The 26,985-nt window shown below is 44.7% G+C and overlaps 1 protein-coding gene and 1 long non-coding RNA gene across 2 annotated transcripts; one reads left to right on the top strand and one right to left on the bottom strand.

Moving 5' to 3' along the window:
* Positions 1-787: 787 nt before the first annotated feature.
* Positions 788-11,354, bottom strand: F2RL1 (F2R like trypsin receptor 1). Its single transcript, XM_045566432.1, has 2 exons — positions 11,124-11,354; positions 788-2,616 (listed from the first exon to the last, which is right to left on the bottom strand). The coding sequence occupies exons 1-2, from the start codon at positions 11,203-11,205 to the stop codon at positions 1,505-1,507; spliced, it is 1,194 nt and encodes a 397-aa protein (XP_045422388.1). The 5' UTR covers positions 11,206-11,354; the 3' UTR covers positions 788-1,504.
* LOC123648570 lies at positions 10,263-12,107 on the top strand. Its single transcript, XR_006738660.1, has 3 exons — positions 10,263-10,508; positions 11,144-11,334; positions 11,627-12,107. It is a non-coding gene; the product is annotated as an uncharacterized LOC123648570 (long non-coding RNA).
* The last annotated feature ends 14,878 nt before the right edge of the window (positions 12,108-26,985 follow it).

Below are 26,985 nucleotides of genomic sequence, written 5' to 3'. Positions count from 1 at the left end.
GCCCAAAGGGTGGGGTGATGTCAACTTAAGGAGCCATTGGTAGGGAAATAACTACATATATTGCAATATATCCAAAATATTAAATAGTCTGTATCCTTTTAAAATGGTCAACCTGTAGACACAGGTGTGGAAAGAATTCTAAAACACATTGTTGAATGAAAAACAGTTGTCACAGAGCATGGTGCAAGCGTCGCATCATTTCTGCTTAGAAGAAAGAGTGATGCTCTTGGTTCCTTTCTCTCGCTCCCCCTCAAACAAACACATAACTCAGAAATAAGGTGTAAAAAAAGTCGTGTTATTTATAAATCAATCATACAATAAAATAATTATTTTTAAAAGTCACAAATACAACAGTTGTATGAAGTCAGTTTGGAGTCCAGAACCTCTTAACTATGTTACACATCCATTTACTTTAGTGCTTTCCAAAGAGATGTGGGCCAAACCCCGTGACGGCTTTATAATTTCATATTTGCTAACAAGTGAACAAAACTGACAATAAATAATCCAATAATAATTTTTAAAAATACTCAATGGTAAATGTTATTCTCAGTTGCAAAACAATCTATTATTCAGACTACATAAAAATTTCACCAAAGTCAGTAAAAAGTTATACAAAATTTGTATTTACATGTTTAAAATCCTCATTGTACTTTTCTTGAAGTAATAAGACATACAAAGCTCAAAGGATTAATAATTAAAAGCCCTGATAAGTCAACAAACAGATTTCATTGTAAGCTAAATGTAAGAGACACAAAACAATTCTGTTTGCTTTTTTTTTTTTTTTTTCTCAGAAATTATCATGGCCCCTTGTCAAGCGGAAACAGCACTTAGATCAGTAGTTCTTGAACCTTTGGTGCATAAACATCACACAGGCTTGTAACATGCAGATTCCTGGGCCCTGTTCCCACAGCCTGAGCTTTCATTACTGAATCTGAGGAATCTGCATTTTAAACAAGGGCCAGAATGATTCTGATGAAGTGGTACAAAAACCCGGCTCACTGAACATTCGTATTCTACTGTCCAATCCAAATTCACTGCTATTGATTGGAAACCTGACTCTGGGCAGCTTGTTCACCTCTTCAGTTTCCTCATTCATAAAGTCAATCAATTGAACTGATTATCTCCGAGGGCCCTCAGGCCCTAACAAGGCTATGATTGACCCCAGATGTAAAAGAAATACAGTTTCAGCTAGGAACTTAGTCTTCATGCCAAGCCTAGTTTTTACAAGTCACTGGGCTTCTGTCTTTTTGCCCCCTTCTGAAATGTCTGCTTCTTTAGTTCAGTCTCTGGGAGCATCTGCATAGCAGAATTCTGCAACTGACATCTGTGTTAATTTGGGGGACTTTTACCATGCAAACAGGGAAGGTTCTAGCAATCCTGAAAGACATCACATACACACGGTATGTGGTGAGACCCACTTGGTGAGGCAATAACAGACACGTCCCCATCAGATTAAGCAGGTCCGCATCCTACTGTACAACTCCCCCATGAGGACCTGGAAAACTCAATAGGAGGCTTTAACACTGGTTGAACTTGAAGAGTAAGAGCTGGATTTCCTGGAGAATTTCTTTGAGGAGAGGGATACTTGCATCCGCTTTACAGTTCGGACACTCCGACAAAGGAGAGCGTTCTTTGCGTGGTTCCTGAAATCTTGTGAAACAAAGTAATAGACAAAGGGGTCGATGCAGCTGTTGAGGGTGGAGAGGCAGAGGGCGGCAATGTACAGGGCATAGACGTGGCTCTGGCCTTGGGTTTTAATCAGGAAGTAATGTGCCACGAGCAGAAGGTTACTAGGCGTGAAGCAGATCAGGTACATGGCCAGGACGGTGACGACGAGTTTGATGGCTCTCTTCCTTTTCCTCTCTGAGTGTTCGTCCATGGCTGAGGATCGCAGCATCCTGATCATCAGCACGTAGGCAGAGGCTGTGAGGAAGGCTGGGAACAGGAAGACTCCAATGGCCAGGGAGAGGAAGTAATTGAACATGTCCCCCACCAACACGTCCTCGGGCAGAACATCGTGACAGGTGGTGATGTTAAGAGCTGGAATGAAGATGGTCTGCTTCACAACATACAGGGGGATGGTTACCAGCAGAATGAGCAGCCATATGCCCAGGGAGACACCAATGGCAATGTTTGCCTTCTTCCTGGGGTGCGCCATGGGGTTCACGATGACCCAATACCTCTGCACACTGAGGCAGGTCATGAAGAGAATGGAACAGTACATGTTGCCGTAGAAAAAGCCGATGAGCACCTTGCAAAGAGCTTCCCCGTAAACCCAGTTGTTGCCATGTATGTGATAGGCGATCTTCAAGGGGAACCAGATGACAGACAGGAGGTCGGCCAAGGCCAGACAGGCCATGTAAATCACAGCCGGGTGCTTCTTCTTGGTTCGGAAGAGAAAGACCCACAGGGCCAAGCCATTACTTGGCAAACCAATCACAAATACAATCGTGTAGACAATCGGAAGGAAGACGGTAGTCAGTTTTCCAGTGAGGACAGATGCAGAAAACTCATCCACGGAGAAGCCTCGTTCCGCTGTAACTCCTTTTCCAGTGATGTGAGATGAGCTGTCAATCTTACCAATAAGACTTCTTCCTCCCGAGGGTCTTTTGGCTCCTGTACAAGACAGGCAGACAATGCTCATTACAGAAATAAACATTCTGGCAGTAATGCAAGTTGGTTCAAATGAAAGTACTTTAGATGAAGATGGAAATATGCTATGGGAGGATTATATTATACAAAATGCTTACACGGGCTTTCTTTGAGTGATGAGATTATTGGGATTTCTATTGTCTGGTTTTGTTTATTTTTGTGTTTTTTATTTCCTTACAAGTACTTTTTTATTGGAGAGTTGTAGGGAGTTGTAGGGTGCCTGTGGAACATGGAGTTCTAGGAATCTCAAAGACGCTGACAGTATTTTAAGTGGCTTTTTCAAACTGTCCACACTCATTAGTTCCCAGCTGTTCGTATCATACTATCCATCATCAGTCCTTGGATGGGCCAATTAGTAAAAACCAGTTTAGGACTATCTAGTAATTCCTTTCCAAATTCTCAAGTGTGTGAAATAGCAAGCCCCACCCTGCCATCAGCTTTCTAAGTTCTCACTTCATAGTTGTCACCTATCCCACTCTGGCCCTGAGCCAGGATCCAGCCCGGCCTATTAGTCATACCCTATCCCAGAGCTTGGCATGGGGAGATTCCGGGGACCACAAGGGGCATCTCCTTTCCACCCACAAGGATGACCTCAGCAACAGGCAGGGATTCCCCCGAGGCTGTGCCAGCTTCCTGGAGAACTTCCATGGAAGCCGGCTGGCAGGCAAGCCCTCTGCCCCCGGGGCCACCGGACAGGAGGGTGTGCTGATGACAGATTTGTGTTCTGACTTTCAGGCACTTAACCTGGCAAGCTACTTTACTCCCCCTCTCCTATATTATGAATTTAACTGTAAAAACCACCCTACATCCTGCCCCAACCAAATGTCCATGGACCTGCAAGAGACAGTGAGGAACAACTTGAGGACATTGAATATTTTTGCTTTAATTCTGAGGAATAGTAGGCCTTCACCAAGCAACTCAAACTGTAGGATACCAGGGAGGACATTAAACCTACTCATGAGTTTACCTAACGATTTTTATCCACAGTTATCATTTTTCCTCTTCTAGCTTTGCACTATTGAGCGGGAACATTCACATTTTAAGGCTTCCCTATTTAGGACTAACAGAGGCTGGCCTGGGTGGAGTGTCGGAGGATGTAGAGATCCATACTTTGCTTTTAACTTTGTGTAACGGGTTCAGAGGTAGCCCCCCAAAAGATATCCATGCCCTAACCCCCAGAATCTGTGAATATTACCTTATTTAGCAAAAGGGTCTTTGCAAATATAATTAAGGATCTTAAGATGAGAAGATCATCCTAGATTATCTAGGTGGGCCCTAATTCCAATGAAAATATATTTTTTTTAAAGAAGCAGAAAGAAACTTGAGACACAAAAGGAGAAGACACAGGAGAAAGTGGTATGAGAATGGAAGCAGAGATTGGAGTAATGCCAAAGAACAGGCCAAGAAATGCATTATCACAAGGAAAACCCATTTTTTCTTCCGTACCAAAAAAAAAAAAAAAAAAGTTATATAACTTGCTCCATAAAAGGGAGGAAATTCTAGGCATTGATTATCCATGGCTACTAACATCACAAAAAGAGATGAGCAGACATCCTGTGCCTCCTCAGGGAAGAAGCACCTGTGAAGTATCCTTGCCAGAAAGAACCTGAATCTTACTGTCTTAGTTTGTTCGCGCTGCTTTAACAAAGCACCACAGACTGGGTAGTGTAACGATGGAAATTTATTTCTCACAGTTCTAGAGACTAGAAGTCTGAGATTAGGGTGCCAACATGGCTGGGTTCTGGTGGGGGCTCTCTTCAGGTTGAGACTATCAATTTCTTCTTGTATCCTCACGTGGCCAAGAAAGTGCAAGCTAGTTCTCAGGTCTTTTTTTAAGGGGGCACTAATCCCAAGATTAAGGCAGAGCCCTCCTGACTAATTACCTCCCACGGGCCTCCACCCCTACTACCATCACAGTAGGGACTAGAGTCCAACAGATGAAATGTGGAGGACACAAACATTCAGTCTATAACACTAACCAAGCACCTGAATCCAACCACCAAATTAATGGGCAATGGGATGTGTTAACGCAAGAATGGAGTCAGCAAAATGAAGGCTGTGGGAATTGCTACAAGATAAAGGACCTAGTTTCTTCAAAACATAAATTACAAGGCAAAAAATAAGAGGTGCAATTTATAGATTAAAAGATTTAAAAGACACATCAGTTCTATAATATGTGTAACTTATTTGGATCCTGACTCAAACAAACCATCAAAATAACATTTATGAGGCTGGACATGGTGGCTCATGCCTGTAACAGCACCACATTGGGAGGCTGAGGGGGGAGGATTGCTCGAGCACAGGAGTTCAAGACCAGCCTGGGCAACATAGCCAGACCCTGTTTCTACAAAAAGTTTAAAATTAGCTGGGCATGGTGGCATGTGCCTGCTGTCCTAGCTACTCTGGAGGCTGAGGTGGGAGGATCATTTGAGCCTAGGAGTTTCATTGTTGCAGTGAGCTATGATTGTGCCACTGCATTTTAGCCTGGGTTACAGAATGAGACCCTGTCTCTGAAAAAAATATATATGTAACATTTATGAAACAATTAGAAATTTGAACACTGACTGAAAATTTGGTTGTTTTTTTTTTTTTTGAGACAGAGTCTTAATCTGTCGCTCAGACTAGAGTGCAGTGGAGTGATTATAGCTCACTGCAACCTCACACTCCTGGGTTCAAGCAATCCTCCTGCCCAGCCCTGAGTAGCTGGGACCACAGGCATGAATCACCACAACCAGCCTTGAATATTTAATTATATTAACAAGTTATAAGGCAGGGCGTCATGGCTCTCACCTGTAATCCTAGCACTCTGGGAGGCCAAGGCTGGAGGATTGCTTGAGCTCAGGAGTTCGAAACCAGCCTGAGCAAGAGCAAGACCCTGCCTGTCTCTACTAAAAAAAATAGAAAAATTAGCTGGGTGTTGTGGCACGCCTATAGTCCCAGCTACTCGGGAAGCTGAGGCAAGAGGATCATTTGAACCCAGGAGTTTGAGGTTGCAGTGAGCTAGGCTGACGCCACTGTACTCCACCCAGGGCGACAGAGCAAGACTCTGTCTCAAAAACAAAAACAAAAAGGTTATTGTGTGGTGGTGTTTACAACTAATTCATCACAACTAGTTACGGATTTCTTTATTCCTTCTCCACTCCCAAAGACTAGCCTTAAAAGGAAAAAGAAAGAAAAAGAAATTATTGTTAGAAGATACTATAATGGTATTATGGCTACATATGAAAAAGAAATCCCTCATCTTTTATGAATACATTCTAAAATATTTTAGGATGAAATTATATCTGGGATTTATTTCAAAATCACAGGGATTGGAGCCTTCAGACATTGCTGGTGGGAATATAATATGGTTCAGTCACTGTGGAAAATTACCTGGCAGTTCCTCAAATGCCTAAAGAGAGTTACCACATGACCCAGTAACTCTACTCCTAGGTGTACAGGCGTCCACACAAAAACTCATACACGAATGTTCACAGCAGCATTATTCATAATAGTCAAAAAGTATTAACAACCCAAATACCCATCAACAGATGAATAAAATGTGGTATATGTATACAATGGAATATTATGCAATAAAAAATGCAGTACTGCTACATGCCATGACATGGATGAACATAAGCTAAGTGAATGGAGCCAGTCACAGAGGACCACCTATTGTATGATTCCATTTACATTAAATGTCTAGAATAGGCAAATCCATAAATAGAAAGTAGATCAGTATTTGCCAAGGGCTGAGATGGGAAGATTGGTGGGTGACAGCTAACGGGTTTCTTTTGGCATAATGACAATGCCCTAAAATTGATTGTAGTGATGGTTGTACAATTCTACAAATACACTAAAGCCACTGAATTATATACTTTAAATAGGCGAATTGTATGGTATGGAAATCTTAATACAGCTGTTAAAAAATAAGACACGGAAGAGGGGTGGGAGGTGGGTTGGGGTATAGAAGAAACAAGATTAGCTAAGAGTTAATAATTATTGAAGTTGAGTGGTAGGTCCATGGGATTCACTGTAATAATCTACTTCTATATGGTTAAGATTTTCCATAAAAACAAACATATACCAAGTCAGAAAGGTTCATGTAAAGAGAGCTCAAAAATCTATTTTAAATAAGAATGCTAGAATAAAGAGAAAAAAGGAGCAAGGAAAGGCAATATAATAAAGGAATGTGGCTTTGGGTTAGGTACAAGAAATATTTTTTAAAAAGGAAGAATTTTTTTCTTATAATATTCCAACATATAACTTTGAATGCTCTCAATCAAAAATACTGTTCATATTAACTGTATTTTAAACACTGGTATAAAATGTCGAGACTGCTTAAAGGTCCCTGAAGCCGTTTCAGCCTAGTGTGCAAGCTCGGACCCTGTGCCGTGTCCTATCCCACTCACCAGAACTCACAGACCTTCCCAAAGAACTGGTGCTATCCCAGCGCCCCAACTGTACGCCAGGTGAAATCATTTCTATTTCATGGGGTTGTGGAGAGACTAAATGCACATATGAAGTTTAAAAATACATAAAGTACCTGGCTATAAGACCATTCCCATTTCTAGGGCTGTAATCAACAATTCTTGTCCAAGTATGCAAAACTGCACACGCACAGATGCTCAAGGCAGCATCCCCTGCCCCAAGGACAGACAAGCAGGAAACAGGTGACGTACATCAGCCCCCTATAGTCCTAACTTACCACACCCCCAGCACAGTCCCCAGCACTAAAAGTAGACGTTATACTATTCAATAAATACTGAAATGGAAAGATAGCCACGATATACTGTCAATTGAAAACAGAAACTGGGAGAGCGATATGCCCCCATTTGTATGATAAATTTATAATGTACATTTATTTGCAAAAACTGAAGTCCATACTCAACAAACTATAAAACGTGGCTATCTCTGCAGAGTAGAATGGCTGGGGAGGGGAGAACTTTTCTCTTTATTCTATACCGCTCTATATTATTTCGATTTTTTTTATCCCAAACGAGTATAAATTGGTACAATCTTTTTGGAGGGTAATTTGGCAAAACATATCAACATTTAAAATGTACTTGGCCCTATGACATTGCAATTTACTTCTAGGAATTTGTCCTGCACATACTAACTAAAGTGTACACAACTACTTTATGTACAAGAATATTTACTAGAACATTATTTATCATGGTAAAACAAAAATGTTAATCTCAACATCTATCAAAAGGGAACTAATTCAATTACTCATGAAATTTGTGCAATGAATAATAGTCCCCTTGTACAAGTATGGACAAATTTCTATACACTGACCATGACTAGGTTAGTTAAATAAATAACACAGCATGTACAGCATGATTCTTCTGTTACTATAAAATATTTGTGCATAGAAAAGTCTAGTTGAGAGGGGAGAGGAGAGAAAATTGGGAGATTTTCACTTTATTTTAGACCCTTCTGATTTGTACAATTTGGAGGAAAAATGAACTTAAAATTTTTAATTTAAAAAGCACCACTTGTTCTTTTAAGGATACTCCTCCTGTGGCCCACACTCCCCATCAAACTAAGTATAGCGCAAGTACTTTATTTGCATTAACTCTCTTCTTCTCACCTTCTCTTCTCTATGATACCCTCACCCCAAATGTTCTTTTTCTCCCAACCTTTAGGAGCACCGGCTGAAAAAGAAAAGGTTTCCATTGCCAGCTACCCCTCCCTGGGTACACTATTAGTACATTTTCACAAGTGTCCTTTCACGATGAACTGTTTTCCTCAATACTTGCCCAGCTAATAAAACCACAAAAAAGTCAAATACAGACTTTACTAAAACATCACCCATCAAGGTTAATTAGTAACTACAAGCAAGCAAGGGGACCAAACACAAATTTAAACTCCCACCCTCAAGTTCATTATAGTGTTTTGCCATATTACAAAACATTGGAAATACCATGTGTCTATCAACAAAGGATTAATTTAAAAATTATGATACATTCTCCTATTTTAGAGTCATTAAAAATGTTTTATATGTATTGACATGCTACTGATCAGCTTATATAATACAAAAGCTTAGTGTATAAAATATATAAGCTTATATGATATACTATAATTTTCAATATTTGTGAATACATATTTTATGCATGGATGTATGAAAGCATAGGAAAGGATATAAACCAAAATGTTAGCAGTGGTTACTTTCGGTATTAAGGTTTGGGGTGATTTAATTAAAAATTTCCTCTCTTTTTTTTGGCTCATTTTTCTTCTACAGTGATTACATACTACTTCTATAATTAAAAAACCAATTATAAGTTGGCTTAAATGCCACACTGCCTTCAATCAGCCAGGTCACTATAGCAAGTCTTCTCATTAATTCTTCATTCACTATTTACTGAGGTCCTTTAGGCGATGAGACTGTGCTAGATAGACGCTGCCATGGAGATGGTGGTAGGGTCCCTGGCCTCCAGGAGTTTATTTATGATGCAGTGGGGACACAGATTAAACATATTGATGCAAATAATTATCAATTACTATTGTGAGAGGAAAGAAAGGGGGCCAGGGGCCTGAGGGAGTGTTTTCCTTTCCTTGCTCCCTCCCCAATTCAGGGTCTCCCACTGGTAACACAAGAAGGCTGTATTCTAGGCTGAGTTCCTTTCTGGGAGACAGTCCTTTGGTTTGGGAAGAAAATCAAAGGCAGCATCTGCCCTGCAGCAAAGAGAGGAGCACAGGGGATCAAGCTGAAAGAGGATGAGCAAAGACCTACCTTGAGGGACAGAAAGGCTTTGCTGATGCTCTATTTCTTATCAAAATCAGTTTAGTTTCACGTTGGGAGGAAAGCTCCATCTATCTAAAGTGTCAGTGTTACTTAACTAACCCTTTAGGAGAGTTACTCTGCAAAGGAATAAAAGTATAAGGGCGGGGGTCAGGAACAAGGTGCAATATTAAATAGCTCTGGTTAACAAGTAACCTGATTTTTCTTTATTGTTAAGTCAGGTTCACCTGATACTCCAGGGATCTCCCCGGCCCCGGCCCCTCACTTTTCGGAACAAGCCAAATAATCAGGCATGCTTCCTATAGGAACTGTCTGAATCACAAAAGTGTTGAATCATCTACACCCACGCATTAACCTTTGCTCCTGGATTTTAAGCTTCCAACTTCAAAAGACATGGGCAAATGGAGAGGTGTTAATTACATTTTTCAATACTTCCCAGAAAAAAAATGCCTTTATTCTGATACTGATTAATAAAATGTATACCAGCAGTGCGCAGTTTAAGCTTACACCGTACACCCTTTTCTGTAGTTCCACAGGGAAAAGAACTACATTTTTCAACCTAATTCCAACTCACTGGGATTTGCTCTTTCACTTCGTCCTTATGAAGAGGAAGACAAAAGTCAGAAACTGCCTTTTACAGCAGGTCTGCAAATTTCGCAGGGAGATTAAAACTTCCCTTTTACTACCCAGGCTGCCCCGAACAGCGGGATCTCAGCATCACAGTCGCGATCGAAGGCCAACCCCCGCCAGGCCCGCAGAGGCCAGCTCAGCCCTGGAGAACGCGCTCCTGGTAGGACGACTCGGGCACACCCGGGGCAGCAGCCCGCGCGGAAGGCGGCGGCCGGGGACAAACTGGCACCCGAGCGCCGCCCGGGTCCGCTCACGTGCTGCTCCCAGAGCTGGCAGCTTCTGGCCTACAAACCCGGGTGGCCGCCCGTCACGGCGCCGGAAGGTCACCTGGTCAAATAAATACGAAGCAGGGGCCAAAAAGTTCCACTCGTAAATCCACGTGACAGCCAAGTGGCCCAAAACTCGAGGCCGAGCGCTCGTTACCACCAGAACCCCGCAGGGTCCCGCCCTGACTTTCATACCCGGGCCGTGCACCGCGGGTGCCAGGAGCTGCAGGCCCCGGGTAGGTCCTGAACGCCGTGGCCAGAACCCAAAGAAAGGGCTCCAGGGGTTGGAGGGGAGCGCAAGAAGCAAGGTTCCCGGGCCGCGGGTTCCCACCCACGCCACCCTGCCTGGCGCAGCTACTCACTAACCCCCGGCGCCCCACAGGACCTGCAGGAGGAAGTCGCCAGGGTGTGAGAAAAGCTCCTAATGACTTAGTATTTACAAAGACACCAACCCGGGGGAGGCGACCCAGTCCCCTGGGTACCCGTTAGACACGAGCTACTCCCTCCCTCCCCTTCCCCGAACCCCCGCTGGCGGTGGAGGTGGTTAACACGAGAGGTCTCCGGTAAAGGGGGTCTTTCGGGGCCTCCTGCCGGGCTCTGCCGACTTCAGCTGCTCCTGGATGTCCTACCAGTTTGCCCCCTGGGTTCAGAGATCCCCCATCAAAGCCAGCAAGGGGAGGCGGAGGGATGACGGGAGGTGGAGGGATGACGGGAGGTGGAGGGATGAGGGGTGGTGGAGGTGCCCGCAGCAGAGCACCCTTCGCACACCTGCCCCGCCACCACCACCTGCCCGGCGTGCCCAGGACCCCAGCCCCTCCGCCGTACGAGCCCTCGGTGGCCAAGCTTCTCACCTTGGGCGGTGCGGTTGCAGGAGGCAGAGGCCGCCAGCAGGATGGCACCCGCCAGCAGCCACGCCGCGCTCAGGCTTCGCATCCTTCCCGCAGCCCCGACGCCGGGCGGACGGGGAATCCGCCGCCACGGATTCGAGACTCAGAACTCCGAGAGAAAGCCAGCCTCGCGCCTGCCCCTAATCCGAGCCTCCGCGCGCCTCCCCAGGGCCGGGTAAGTTTCAGGGAAACCCGAGTCGCCCGGCGCACCTGCGGGAGGCCACGCCCCGGGACCGGAACGCGCGGCCAGGCCCCACCCCCCTTCGAGCGCCCGGCCCCACCCCCGGCCACCTGGCCCGGAGCCTCGCCGCCCCCTGCTCCGGGAGCGCTAACCCTAGGTCCCCGAGGCTGCGGGAGCCGCCCGCGGGCGGGGCGGGGCTGGCGAGGTGGCCACATTGGAATGCAAACGGCAGGAATCCTAGTCTGGGCTGTGCCTAGAACTACCTTTAACCTTTGATTACTCCTAGAGAGCTAGTGTCGTCAATCTCCCTCACCTTTCCTGACCGTCAAAAAGCCATGACCGAGCTCATTGCAATTATCGTTGGCCATTGATACGGGGAGATCTTCCCCGTGCAGTGCGCACTGCGGGACGCGGGATGAGCTTCTGATCTGCAGAGACAAGGCGGACGGCTGCAGACACCAACGAAAGTGAAAGCGGTGTGGAGCAGAGGGGTGGGGGTCTAGGATTAGGTTCCTGCTCCCCTGTTAACCAGCTGTGACCTTGGACAAACCTCTTCACCTGCTTCCAGGCCTCTTCTGGGAGGTGGAGCAGGAGAGAATAAATGGAATGGCGACTTTAAGTGCCAGGTGTCAACGCTTTAGGAGCACTATCTTGTTTCATCCCCACAACAGCCAGTGCAATAAGTAGGATTCTTCCCATTTTACAGAGGAGGAAATGGAACTTAGAAAGATTATGTAAATTGCCCAGAGTTACAGTTTATAAATGTATGTCACAAACTCTAGTCTATGACTGCCACTTTCTTCCATTAATCACTGCACTGTAAAGGCTTCTGCTAGGGGCTCTTCTGCATTCAGATCCCGTAGAGGCCAGATTAGTATGTCAGCGTGTAGAGGGGGAGGGGAGAAGAGGAGTGCGCGACTGGAGATGAGTGCGCAGGGTCGTCATCACGTTGGTAATGTCTTTTATTTGCTTTTAAAAAGATAGAGTAAAACAAAGTTTACTCTTACCTATTTAAACTATTGGTACTGGAGGAACAGAGAAGAGAGACGTAGGTGTTTTCAGATTTTTGAACGATTAGCTTGTAGAAGGGACTAGATGTGTTTTGAGTAGCTCCAGAGAGCAGAAATAGGTGGAAGCCTGATTTCAGCTCAACCTGTAAAGAGACTTTCTAACACATTCCTGCCTGTCCCGGTCTTAGGGGCTGCCCACTGTGGTTGAATCACTGCAGGGCTCACAGCAAAAGACAAGGGCATCTGTCTGGCATGTTGGAAAGAGGGTTCCTTCCAGGGTCAGGGTCCAGAATGAGTGAGTCTAGGTAGCCTCTTGAGGGGCTCGAGCCCTGAGAGTTCATGATTCTCCCTAGAAGAACAAAGTTTGGTAAGTTAGTTGCCAGTGACCATTATTAATTTCTGAACAAACATAAACTAAAGGCCACAGTCCCTAGGCATGTGAGTGTCTGGGGTGGAGCTTACATCTAATAAAGGGCCTGTGTCTTGTGTGTGACCTCTTGCTAAATCCACCATGGGGCCAATTAACTGAACTGAGTTCCAGACACATTGAGGAAGACAAAATTGCATAAAATGTCATGTTAGCCAGTTGTTTTAACCATATCCCCTATAAAATAGTTCCCCAAAATTATTCAAATGGATGGTTGGTAGTCTGTCCTTCCCTCTACCCTGACAGAGGGGCTCACAAGAGCAGGGAAGTAAATGTCTAAAAAAGAAGAGACAGAAATGCCCCTGAACATGCCACAGGAGTGGAGGGATTGCTGTGTGGATTACAGAAATGGACTGTTTTAAAAAAAAATTTTTTTTTTGCCTAATACTCACAGACAAGGGTGGCCAGAGAAAGCTGTCCAGCATATGAAACAATTCCTTTTAATGACAGCCATATCTCTTAGGGGGGGGTCTCTGAGCACCCAAGAAAGGAGAGCTGTTATAGAATGACTGCCTTCAAAGTAGAATCTTCCTCTTTCCAGAGAAAAATGCATCAGCATCCAGCGGCTTTACATTCAAGTTTTCATGGTATTTTACAGGAATATGCTTTGAATCATCAAAATTTCCAAGAAAAGATCTTATTGAACACGCTATGAGTTAATTATCTCAAGAATGTGGTTACTTACAGGAACCTGATAAAATGGACTACACTCATTTGAGTCAGTTTGCAGGTGTTTTCCCCATAACTTTAGCAGGACAGTATTTATTTTTTAGGTGTTGGTGACTCCTTTGCCCTGAAGGGATTGGGGTGTTGTATGGCTGTGAGGAGCTGTACAGAGAAATGGCCGCAGGCAATTCCAGACTACCTGGCTTCCACAGATTGGGAACTTTGTGAAATTTCTCCCCCCTTATAACTCTAAGGAAGAACTTAGACACTAAGGGAAAAGGCATTTAATTCAAATAATTCTACAATCATTTATGAAATTCATCAAACTCTTCCTGGAGAAACAAAATCCCTGAGCTCTTGGGTCCTGATGAAATATAATTAGAGGAAAATTTATGCTCATTCATTCACTCATTTGCTGAGCACTGACTCTGCACAAGTTTAGCAATGACCTCCACTACCCAACCTAACTGTAGAATTTGACACAATTGATCTCTTCCTCTTTCTGGAATATTATATTCACTTGGCCTCCAGGCCCACTCTTCTCTTGATTCTCCATCTACCTCAATGGCAACTCAAAAATTCGTTCTTTGTTGGTTCCTACCCACCCTCCTAACCTATGTATTCTGCAGTCCCCTGGGTTAATCCTTGAGCTTCTTTCCTTCTCAGCATACACACTCATTCCTTTGGTGAGTCGGTCTTTGCTTCTCCTTAAATCACAACTCCATCCTTCCAGTTGCTCAGATCAAAAATCAAGTCATCCTTGACTTCTTTATGTTCCACATAAGATCTACCAGCAAATTCTATCCTGAAAATGTATCTAAAATACCATCCTGGTGCAAGTTACCATTATCTTTTGCCTGGATTATTATAACAGTCTTATAACTTGTCTTCCTTTTTTCCCCATAACCCTCTACACAGTCTTCTCTCAGCAAGAGCGAGAGGGTTCCTTAGAAGCCAGAGTGCGGCCTTACTCACCCAGCATCTCTTAGCTTGCCAGCTGTAGAGCTGAGAAGTCAGATGGCAGCCAAAGAGTGAACTGGTATTGGTGGTCTCTCATCTATCCAAGGCTTCCTAGACGGAAAGAAATAATCTTTAATGATAATCATTTCAGGCATTAGTGGCCAATTGCTAGCTAGCCTTATGGTCTTTGGAGTTTTTTAGCTTTTTAGATTTTTTTTCTGCCATTCAAACAAAAAGGGGAAAATATTTTTAAAGAAAAGAGTTATGGAGACTTTCAAACTTGGACTAGAATTGTGGTTGGGTGATGCATCACCGAGACATGTGTAAGTTAATCATGACATCATGGGAAATGCAGCCGCCACAGCAATCTCACCTTTCTGAAAAACAGTAATGCTGTAGGGAGCAGAACTGGCATCCCCAACCTCAGGAAGGGTCAGGTGGCAGCATCTGTGCCAGTGATTACTTAATGAAATAAGTACATGATGGGGTGCGGTGTGGAGAGTAGTCATTATGCCGTATGCTGATGACTAAAGAGATGGGAAAGGTTGATCTGCAGGGGCTGAGAGGCTCACTTAGGCAGCTCTTGTGGTAGGATTGTATCCCTCCACTCTCCCCAGTTCCATCTCCCTATCTCTTCCACCTACAACTTCTACCTGATTGATTCTTTTTCTTTTGGTCCCGGCAAGGTTATCCACCGATCTCAGTATGTGAAGACACGGTTAAAAGTGGATGGTTCCCCTGCCAACAGCTCCCATTGCCCTCAGGCTTAAAGTCCAGGGTCTTGGGTAAAAACAAGACCTTTGTAGGTGGGCATGGCCTTCTGGGAGAGCACAGCGCAGGGTGGGGATGGCGCCAGCTTGGCTTACTGGGGCAAAGAAGGGTGACACCAAAGACAGACTCAGCCACTTTGCCCTACTCCAGAAGCTTTCAGAGTCAGAAGGGAGTCAGGGCTCACCTGGTCTAACCACCAGTGGTGAAAACAACCAGCCTTCTTTCAAAGAAGCCTAATTGCTAACTTTTCTTATAAATTCATTCACAACATCCTCTTTAGATAAGTGGTAAAAGGGGATGGGGGGATATTTTAATACCAGAATATTTTCTGCCAGTTGCTAGTTGTTCCCTCTTATCTGCTTCCAGCGACCACAGACTCCACCCGCCACCTTCAGTGGTTCCTGAGTAGCTTCTTCTTAGACTTTCATCTAAAAAAGAAATATTTCTTCTATCTGATCACAAATGCAGCACAGGTTTGTTGGATTTATTGGAAAATAAAAAGAAGAAAAGAAGGAAAAAAGGAAGGGAAGGAAGAAAGGAAGGGAAGAATGAAGCAAGAAAGCAAGGGAGGGAGGAAGGGAGGGTGGAGACAGATAACTACTCTTAACATTTGACTGTCTGGCTAGTGAGAGCTATCTTTTTAAAAATCAGAGTGAGATGACTTGCATACTTGTTTTGTTACTTAGTTTTCCCCCACTCAACAACATAGTGAACATGTCCCAAAATGGTTAAATATTCCTCCATAGCACCGTTTTCAATTACTGTAGAATAGTTCATCTTCTCAGTCAATTTTAATTTAATGAATCTGTTATAAAATATTTAGATTATTTCATGTCTTTGTTGTTGTATTTTATTGTATTTTTTTTTTTCTTTTGAGACAGAGTCTCACTCTGTTGCCCAGGCTAGAGTGCCATGGCGTCAGCCTAGCTCACAGCAAACTTTTAGGAAAAAATATTTTTAGAGATGGATGAATTTGCTAAAGAAAAAAGTCTATTTATTTTAAGAGATCTTAATGATTATGATCAAATTGTCCCTCAGAAACAATACACTAATTTATATCCCATCACTGGTGCATGAGTGTTTTTATCTCCTTGTATCTTCACCAGCATTGGGTGTTATAATTTTTAAAAATCTTTATTAATGTGATAATTTGGCCATCATCTTTTAAGATTGGTCAACCTTCATCTTAATATTTACTTATTCAATTAGTAGGCCACACAAGATGATTCAAGCCTGTAATCCTAGTATTTGGGGAGGCCAAGGCCGAGCAAGGTCTTAGGATCTCTGGAGGCCAGGAGATTGTGACCAGCCTAAGAAAGCATGAGACCCCATCTCTACAAAAAAATACAAAAATTAGCCAGGCGTGGTGGTGTGCACTTGTAGTGCCAGCTACTAGGGAGGTTGAGGCAGGAGGGTCCCTTGAGCCCAGGAATTTGAGGTTACAGTGAGCTGTGATGACTTCACTGTATTCACCCAGGGGACAGAGGGGACCCTGTCTCAACAAACACACACACAAACAAAAACAAAATCAAGTAATAGAGGAGGGAAAAGGATTCTTTAGGGAGGTGAGAAGAACCTAAGAGATGGGGAGTTGCGATTCTAAAGCATAATCTGAGCACATAATCAGTAAATACCTGCGTAAGTAGTGTGTAGTGTGTAGATCTTTAACAGTGACTTTACTTTGGTGGATATATCTCCTCGGCAATTGGAGTAGGAGACCTGCCTCAGGGTCCCTTGTACGTATTCACTACAGAACAGACAGCAAATCACGAGACCTCTCAGCTCAGAGTTCTCTTATGTGAAATGGTGCTATTAACACCCACGCTGCCCATCCCACAGGGTGACTGTGACAGTGAAATGAGAAAGTGTATGTAAAAGTCCTTTGGAAACCATGAAAGCACAATACAAACGCAGGGGATTATTATAATATTATTGCTGTCACTGACCATGGCAAAAGGTCATGTTATAACTGATCTTAAATACATCATATTGGTTTTAAACAAATCATTCCATAATCCCTGGTCAACTAAAGGTCTTTCCTCTGCAACCTGGCAGAACTCTGTTGCACCATCATCCTTGGGATGTGGTAGATTATCAGGGTGAGAGACACAGAGCTCAGAGCCACTTCCCAACACCCCAGGGGCTTAGAGCTTAACGAAGTTACTCTGGGTGCATGAGACAGAGGCACCTACAAAAACCAGTCAGGGATGTCAAAAGAGGAATTGAGACCAGTGTGCGCTCTCAATTCTGTCTCGTGAAAGCTACTTATCGTTAGCACCCAGGACAAGCCCCACCAGGATTTTGGGAGGGACAGGAACTGGGCTGAGACCGTGTGGCCCCCAGCAGGGCCAGATCTGAGGTTTCTCTCAAGTGATTCCGAATCTTGGTCCTTCCTCAGACCCTGTTCTCATCCAGACTCAGTTGCTCCGTCCCTCCTCCAATCGGAAATGTCTCTTGTCTCTAGAAAGGGGACATTGTGATAACGAGGATGGGCTTGGGCAGGGTGCCCAATAGTCCTGTATTAAGTATTGGTTCTGTCACTTATTAACTGTATGATTCTCGTTAAGTTATTTCACCTCCTGGGTGCCTGTTTTTTCGTCTATAAAATGGAGTCAATTCTTCCTACCTTATAAGAATATTGTGAATATTCAAAGGACCAAAGGGCTGTGCCACACACACCGGGGCCACCTCAAGGACCACTTCAGTCCTGGTAGGGGCTGGCAGGAAGCTGCTGTGTGCCTGGCATCCCTGGTACAACTGCAGGGAAAGGCAAAGGCCTGTGAAAAGCTGGTAAGGAGAGGAAACAACAGTCAGAGGGGTTTGGAGAACTGGGGGTGTCCGGATTTCATGTGAAGTCGTTGGGGGCCACATAGGCCCAGAGAGAAGAGTTACAGCAGGTGGGTTCCTGGCAATTGAAGGGCAGCTGGTGGGAATGTGGAAGGAGGAGGGCCTGGGAAATCTCAGGAAAGGGAGGGTAGGGCAGTAATTCCCAGCTGCTCCGGGTGGCAGAAACCAGTTTGGTCCTGCTGTTTAGCTTTTGTGAGCTGCTCATTAGCATTTGAAGGAAGTGCCTGCAGAATACACCCTGAGTCTTTGGAGTCCTGCAGTGCGTGCCGGGCTTGGGGTGGGGGCGGGGAGTGAAACAGCCCTGACTTCAGCACGATTTCCCAAATCTACATCCACCATCAATAAGAAAGGACTGAATCTCTGTTCCTCTCCCAGCTAAAGCTAAAATTTGTCCTATTTACAAAACTTCTCAAGTTCTCAGCTACTTCTATCATTGGTCCAATATAGAGAGCATAATGATTTTGGAAAAAAAAATTCTAATAAAAATAGGTAACATGATGAATGTATTAACTCAATCGTCACTGTATCTTATGAAATAGAGACTATTATCTTCTTGTCAGAAATCAGACCATTCTGAAGTCGTTTCAGAAAACAGTTGCCAACTCTTATGGTGCAGGCATTGCTTGTGTGTAACACTAAATGCTTGTGTTACCAGAAGATTCCCTGAATTTTTTGCACACTGAGAAAACAACTAGGTGTTTATTTCTTAGGGTAGAGGGGTAAATCAGGCCAATTTTTGCCTTTAGAGCCCAATGGTTTTTATTCTCAAAGAATCACAACCAGGCACTGCATATGAAACTGTCTTATCCACCTCATCTGGGAGGTAGAAAGATGTCCTGGAAGAGTATAGAATTTAAAGCGCACAGAATCTCTGTTCTGCCAGCTCTAATGCCCAGTTACTGACACACACAGTTCAGCCCAGTTATTCTGAAAGGAAACTCACTTTAGAAATGCAAATGACTCACCGAGGAGTGAGGAATGTTAGTGTCTGACATGTGAACTGTGGCTTTGAAGACCGTTTGGGAGCCCTCAGTGTTCTCCCAGGAATACCCCCCAGGGTGTTCGCTGGAGCCAAAGGAGATCAGAACTGTAAATGGCCTTGGTAAAGTGCAAAGTATTAAGGAACTTTTATTTTTATCACGAAAGTGTTGAGTCCTGAATAATAGCTCAGAGCCCATTGAACTAGCCTATGAAAAAGACTCTTGTCTTTTGGCCAGTGTAGACACAATCTTGGTCTAGAGCTGCTTCTATTCTTAAAATCTGATTTCCAGTCTCTCTCTCTCCCCCCCATCCTGCCACGCTTGCGAGTCGTCCTGTGCTAGATAGAGTTTAGCGTAAAGAAAATAGACCTGACCCCTCCGGCAGGAAAGCCTGGGAGGTCACGGCAGAAGCATCACAGACGGAGGGCAGTGAGGATGGGGTGGGGAAGCCAAATGAGGAGGAGGATGGGAGAGAGGCCCAAGACTCAAGACACTGCAGGAGCTCGCAGCAAATTGCTTATTACTCAGCGCCCTGAGGGCTCCCCAACAGTCCTGAGAGCTGCAGCTGGCTTGTCAGATGCTGAAATCCCTTCCTTGATGAGTCCTGGCAGACAAGTAACAAATGTGAGGAGCCACGTTTGTTTGCGCATTGCTGCTTGCCAATCTAATTCCACAGAGCCCCGGACTCTGTGATGGCGTGCAGCTATCTGGAAAGACCTTTTGAGGACAAAACAGGACAGAGCACGTGGCCCACCATGTCTTGGGTCACTATATTCCTCAAAAGATAACCCCAATCCCTGCCTTTTCCCAAAGGTAAGATAACCTCTGACAGGGTTATGCTTCTGTAATCTATAACCAGATGGACTCTTAAGCCCAAACCTTGATGTCACGGTGCTGTAATGTAATTTCTGAGCGAGTCTGCTATGACTTGGCACGTGCTGAGCCCGCAGCCCTGTGTGCGAGCCTTGTCACAGGACTGCCCCTGCACTGCAGGCTGTCTCCAGTCCTCAGTAAGACTTCTGAATAAATCTAACTTTCAATCTTTAAAAGTTGATTTTTTTTTCTTTAGTTGATAGTCCTGTATATCTCCAAAAGGAGTTTTTTGGGTTTCTTTGAGACAAGGTCTCACTCTGTCACCCAGGCTGCAGTGCAGTGGCGTCATCATATCTCGCTGCGAGCCCAAACTCCCAGGCGCAAGCGATTCTCCCACCTCAGCCTCCCAAAGTGCTTGGATTACACCTGTGAGCCACTGCACCTGGCCCCAAAGGAGTTTTATAACAGAATAATGGAGCTGGACAGAATAACTAAAAGGCAACTTAGATACACCGGGTAAGAGCTGGGTTCCTGGGCAAAACTGCTTGAGTTTCAATCTCAGCTCCACTGTTCATGAGCTGTGTGACTTTGGGCAAGATAATTACCCTCTCTGTGCCTCAGTTTTTTCCTACTGTAAATCAGGATGGATAAGAATAGTACCTAGCTCTTAGATTATTGTATAAATGACAGAAGTTATTATTTGTAGAGTGCTAGGAACAGGATCTGGTACAGTTTCACTAAAGTGGGTTTTTTTTTAAATCTTATTATTTTATTAATGCATCTCCATGACTAGATACAAGCTCTGAGAGCAGAGGCTCAGTCTGGGTTTGCTCATGATTGTGCACCCATTGCTTGGAACAGCATGTGGTTCATAAGGAAAATCCCCGTCTATTACTTGGCACAGCAGCCTCCTGAGACCCGCCCCCCACCCCTCAGGGAAAACCCGCATCAGCATAATACTAACCTAACACCTGGCCCATCAACTAATGTACTACCTGGCGCATCAGCATAACACTAAACCTATCACCTGGCCCAACAACTAATCTATTACCTGGTTCATCAGCATAACACTAAACCTATCACCTGGCCCAACAACTAATCTATTACCTGGTTCATCAGCATAACACTAAACCTATCACCTGGCCCAACAACTAATCTATTACCTGGTTCATCAGCATAACACTAAACCTATCACCTGGCCCAACAACTAATCTATTACCTGGTTTATCAGCATAACACTAAACCTATCACCTGACCCATCAACTAATCTATTACCTGGTTTATCAGCATAACACTAAACCTATCACCTGGCCCAACAACTAATCTATTACCTGGCGCATCAGCATAACACTAAACCTATTGCCTGGTGCATCAACTACCCTATTACCTGGCAGGCATTAGTCACCTGAGATCCCACCTCTCAGATCACCCCAACTTAATAAAAGTGGCAAAAATTGGGTGGCTGGGGCTCAGATTAGTGGCAAGACCCTTCTGAGCCTGCCGAGAATACATCTTGATTCTCCGATTCTCCGTGTGCCGTTCGGTTTGTCCTCGGGACCACTCGCTGTAACACTTGCAGTAACATGCTAAGCATTCAACTATTTGTTGTACGAACAAACGGACAAAAGGAACCTCCGGAGCCATTCCCAGACTCAGACTACAGAATAGGAGTATGGTGCTCCATTCCCACCCACCCAAGAAATAAAAAGTCACACCTGCTAGCAGCCAACAAAGCTGGAGAAGTAACCCTGTGGGCTATGCCGTGACACGGTTTCTGTGACACGGTTTCTCAGACCCTTGGACTTCTCCTCGTCTTCACCACACAGGATGTGGGGCCCAGATCTTATTTGACCAAGGAAGTGCTTGTTCTCTGAGTCAGGAGTGTCTGCCCAGGCTCAGGTGTGGGCCGAGTGTTGGCTTGTCCTTAAGGAAGAACAATCAGCAGCTGGGAGAGCTCTGAAGCCGGTGGGCAGAGGGACTGCCACCCCTCCCCTGCCTGGCGGGGCACCTGGTCCTGTCTGCAGCGGCTTGGGCTGGAGGTATCTGCAACAGAGAGACTGCTGCAGCTCGGTTTCTTGCTAAAAATGTGTCACCTCCCCCTTCATGTCCCGAAGTGAACAGCATTTGCAGCGTCCTGCTTTGCAATCTGCAACGGAGAGCTCTAGTTGGGACCAAAGTAAATGGATGTCCTGTACACAGTTCACCGAATCTAAATTACTTTTGACAAAAAGTCTTCTATATTGTACGTAGCACTGAGAAAGAATAAATACCAACAATTCCGTTGATTTTAAGATTTACTCCAATTTCACAGATGTTAAAATATGAAAATGATGGCCAGACAAGGTGGCTCACACCTGTAATCCTAGCACTCTGGGAGGCCAAGATGGGAGGATTGCTTGAGCTCAGGAGTTTGAGAACAGTGTGATGAAGAGCGAGACCCCATCTCTACAAAAAAAAAAAAGAAAAATTAGCTGGGCATGGTGGCGCATGCCTATAATCCCAGCTACTTGGGAGGCTGAGGCAGGAGGATCACTTGAACCCAGGAGTTTGAGTCTGCAGTGAGCTATGATGATGCCACCACATTCTAACCTGGGTGAGAAAGAGAAACCCTGTCTCAACAAAAAAGAAAGGGAAAAGAAAAGAAAAAGGTGAATCCTAAAATTGATGAAAACTGTACCATTACTACATACAAACAAAGCAGAGAAGAAATGAGAAGGAATCAAAAAAGAATGTCCACATGTTCCACCAATAGATATACCCACCCTGTATCCTGCCCTCCCTCTTTTGACAATGGATGAACTGCCTGGACACCTGTCTAATCCACTGTGGGCACATGTGCACCAGGTCCCATCCCCTCTCATTGACTTCAGGACATCACTCCAGCAAACCTCACTCCACTCCTCAGCATGGTCAATTTTTTCCTCTACTGGTTCATTTCCATTGCCTAAAAATATGAAATAATGCCTTCCTCCTCCTCCTTCTTCTTCTTCTACTTCTTCTTTTTTTTTTTTTTTTTTGAGACAGGGTCTTGCTGTGCGGTCCACGCTGGAGTGCAATGGCTATTCACAGGTGTCATTCCACTACTGATCAGCATGGGAATTTTGACCTGCTCCAATTCCAACCTCAGCTATTCACCCCTCCTTAGGCAACATGGTGGTTTCTCGCTCCCAGAAGGTCACCATATTGACCATATTGATGCCAAACTTAGTGCAGACACCCAATGGGCATAGCACATTGCAGCCCAGAACTCCTGGGTTCAAGCACTCCTCCCATCTCAGCCTCTGGAGTAAGCTGGGACTACAGGTGAGGGCCACCCTTCCTGGCAGTGTCTTCCTTCTTGATCCCTCTCCAATTCTATTTCTTGTTTGCATTTTACACAAAACTCTTTAAAGTTTTGACTACTCTTGCTATCTTCTCTGCTTTTTCCCTTTGAACCCTAATGGGCACACCAGGCTTCCATCCTCATGACTCCATCTAAACAAGCTTTTGTCAAGGTCACCAATGACCTCCTATTGCCAAATCCAACAGTTTACCTTGAGTCCCTATCTTACTCCCTCTTGGCAGCAACTGGCTTCCAGGATTCTGATCTCTCTAGTTCTCCTCCCTCCTCCTTTGCTGATCCTTCTCAGTCTGTTTTACTGGTTCCTCCTCTACACGCTGGAGTGCCCTGAACATCAGACTTCTTTCCCACCTGCCCTCCCTCCCTAAGTGATCTCACTCAGTCCTGTGACTTTAATTACTGTCCTTACTTTGATAACTACTGTCCCCAGCTCTGACCTCTCCCCTGAACTCAGGGCTTATATATCCTAATAGGCATCTCAAACTAATGTGTTCAAACCCAAGCTTTTGAATTCCAGGCTCAAAGAGGTTCTTCTCAAGAAGTTTTCCCCATCTTAATAAGTGGCAGTTATTCATTGGAATCTAGATCATCCTTGACTGCTCCCTTTCTCCCACATCCAATCCAGCAGCAAATCTTTTTGGCTCTACCTTCAAAACATCTCCCGAATAAGATCCACTTCTCAATTTCCTCTTGCTACCATCCTCACCCAAATCACCATCCTCTCTTACCTGGACCATTGCACTAGCCTCCTAACTGGTTTCCTTTCGTCTACCCCAGCCTCCCAAATTCTAGCCCTGGCACAGAAGCACGAGTGACTAAAACAAGGTAAGGTAGAAATTGGCCCATCTCTGCTCAAACTCTCCAAGGCTCCCATCTCACTCAGAAGAGCCAAAGGTCTCTTCAGGATTAACCCCTACCCCCTCTGGGCTCTTCCCTCCCCTGCCCTGTTCCAGCCGCACTGGCCGCCTTGTTGCTTCTAGAACACACCGAGCACTCTCCCACCTCGGTTTCTTCTTTGCCCAGCCATGTGCTAAGCCCTCACCCCTTCGGGTCTTGGCTCCACCATCGCCCATCACAGTGGTCTTCCTTGATTGCCCTGCAGAATAGCCACTGCTCAGCACCGTCTCTCCCTCACCTGCTTTCTGTCCTTTCCGGGTGTCACCCCCTCACAGACTGTGTAGCTATTGGGGGTTTGGGCTGCATCTGTGGCCCCACTTGAACGTGAGCTCCATGAAGTCAGGGATTTTGTTCACTGCTGTATCCTCAGCTCCTCAGACCACACCCAGCACGACACCCCATGAAGATTATACAATGACGTCCATTGTAGCAGAAAATGTTCTTTATGCAGAAATATTAGGGGTGTGACCATTTTTTCCTACTCCTTTCTACAACTAGGTCAATGGAAGTCAAAAAGAAAGGCATATGAGTAAGTGTTTCCTAGACGCTGCCTGAAAACGCAGAACACAGCTGCCTTGTTAACCTTACAGAAGAATCGTGTCTAAAGGGCCTGAATGTGGTTGTACCGAGGAGCCCAGCTGGGCTTCACCTGGTCACTGAAATGCCCTGGCAGGTCTCCTGCCAACGGCCTTCTTACCCCCCACCCCCCTTGCCCTCCGTGTCTCGCTGCTTGTCGGGGCCTGGGCATCGTGCCCAGCTTCTTTCTCCCTTCTCCCCTCAGTTTTTCCTCTATTCACCCCCAGCTCTGCTCTAGACCCTTTTAAAGTCATTTATAAGCCTGTGTGGCACATGTCTGTGTCCCATTCTGTGCCTGTCTGCCCCCTCCTCATCCAGCCTCTCCTCAAGACCATGATGCATTTGAAGCTGGGCCTTGTCACTTATTCATCTTTGTATCTCTAACCCCTAACACGGTGCCTGGCACATGGTGGGTGCTCAAATGTTGTTTGCTGAATGACTGAATGAACTCTCCAGTGTCCACAAGTTGACTCTCACAAGTTCCCCAAGACAGGCTGAGCTTATTCTTGGCAAAGCTTTGTTATACCATGCCCTTCAACCCTCATTTCTGCACACACACACACACGACCATCCTTCAATAGCTAACTCTTAAACAAAGTATTTCAGCTCAATAATATTTATTGTCTATTTGCTAGTACTGTACCCGGCAGTTGATAAAGTTGAGTTAGTGGCTGATTTGTTGGTTCAAGGTCCATCAACTACCCTTTTCTTCACTGGGCCTTTCTTTAAGCTCTCTGGCCTCTCACTGTTCCAACTTGTCAGACATGCAGAATCTGGGGCCCCACCCCAGACCTAAATCAGGATCTAAACTTTAACGACATCCACAGGTGATTCATATACACTTTAAAGTTTGAGGAATTATGATCTAACCTTCAGTGTTCCCGTCTGTAAAATCAGGCGAACAGGAAAATGAGAAACTAGTACCTTAGTACAGTATCCCGTAGAGTTACTAGCTATCGCTCTTTTTCCATAGCAACCATCACTTTCCTTTTTATAATGCACATATTCATGTTTTATAATTTCCTGGTTAACTATTTATTTGTCTTCCTTATCAGAATGGGAACTCTATGGGATCAGGAAATATGCTGCAGAAATAGAAATAAAAACCTAGGTTGTCCTACTTACTAGCTGCTTGGCTATTATATTCACTGTTGTATATCCAGTGTTTGTCACAGAGTATCACTTGGTAAGTGACTGCCATACTGGCTGAATGAATGAACTGGCTCCAGGACTATGCCCAACTCTTTTTCTGTGACACACTCAGGAGAGGGGCACATTGCTTTATCCAATATGCTCAATAAACCAATGACTTATTCAACCCCCATATTTTATAGATGAAGAAATTGATTCTCGAAGTCATTAGGTATAATGCTTTACAAGACATCTACATCTACATGGTATCAACCTCCAGCCTCCAGTAAGTTCAGTCTCCTTGGCTGATTCCTTTGTTTTAAACATCTCCCATGTACAACGGCCTTGCAGAAGATTGTCCTGTTGGTTTGGGGATGGACTGCCTGATTTTGTTTTTTAGAACTAACATATTTAAAATTGATCTACTTGTCAGATAGGTTGCTTCCCATGCTCATGAGAGCGATTTTATTAGTGCCCTCCATTTATTTACTCTATATGTGTTTATTCTCAGGATAGCCCTGTTTCCCAGAATAGCACTTCTACCGTTATTGTTTCTAAAATAGCTGAATACCTGATCTGTTGATCAGCTTTGCTAAACTGCTATCAATGCTTTCTCCTAATTTATCTTTAAGTTACTCTTATCTATTGACCCTTAGTTCTCTTTGTAGAACAGTGTTAACCCATTTAAAAGGAAAAAAACCCAACACCCAACAGTGCTAATACTGATAAACCCCCTTCCCACTTAGTCTCAAAAGGTGGCAACAGAAGAAAGTGGCTTTTCCATCTGCTGGGTACACACTGGCATTTAGGAGATTTCTACTTCTGCAGCATATTACTGAATTCAGTTAGCAGGTTTCTTACATTATCTTGCTAGGTTAAAAATAATTTGCTTCCCTGCCTTTTCTTATTTGTTATGGGACATAGGGGAGGATATAAAATATAGAGGGGCAGGGAAGAGAACCTCAGAGGAAGGGAGGAGGAGGCAGAGGAGAAAGAAGAAGATGACAGGTGGGAACAAAAAAAATGAATGGTAAGAGGAAGTTGAGAATAAGAAGGGAACAGGCAGTGGATGCCAAGATGTAAAGAGACATAAGATTATTTTTATAATATTGAACCATGTACAATATGCATTTTAAAAGGCTGGAAGGGGCCGGGCATGGTGGCTCACGCCTGTAATCCTATTACTCTGGGAGGCCAAACCGGGTGGATCCCTTGAGCTCAGGAGTT

The sequence above is a fragment of the Lemur catta genome, chromosome 12 (assembly GCF_020740605.2).
Source record: "Lemur catta isolate mLemCat1 chromosome 12, mLemCat1.pri, whole genome shotgun sequence".
NCBI classification, from domain to species: domain Eukaryota; kingdom Metazoa; phylum Chordata; class Mammalia; order Primates; family Lemuridae; genus Lemur; species Lemur catta.
This window is presented reverse-complemented; position numbering and strand designations above follow the sequence as displayed.

Excerpts from the sequence above, each read along its gene's own strand:
- F2RL1 (XM_045566432.1), bottom strand. The coding sequence starts at position 11,205 with ATGCGAAGCCTGAGCGCGGCGTGGCTGCTGGCGGGTGCCATCCTGCTG. Across the intron at positions 2,617-11,123 it reads CTGCAACCGCACCGCCCAAG|GAGCCAAAAGACCCTCGGGA; the intron begins GTGAGAAGCTTG and ends TGTCTTGTACAG.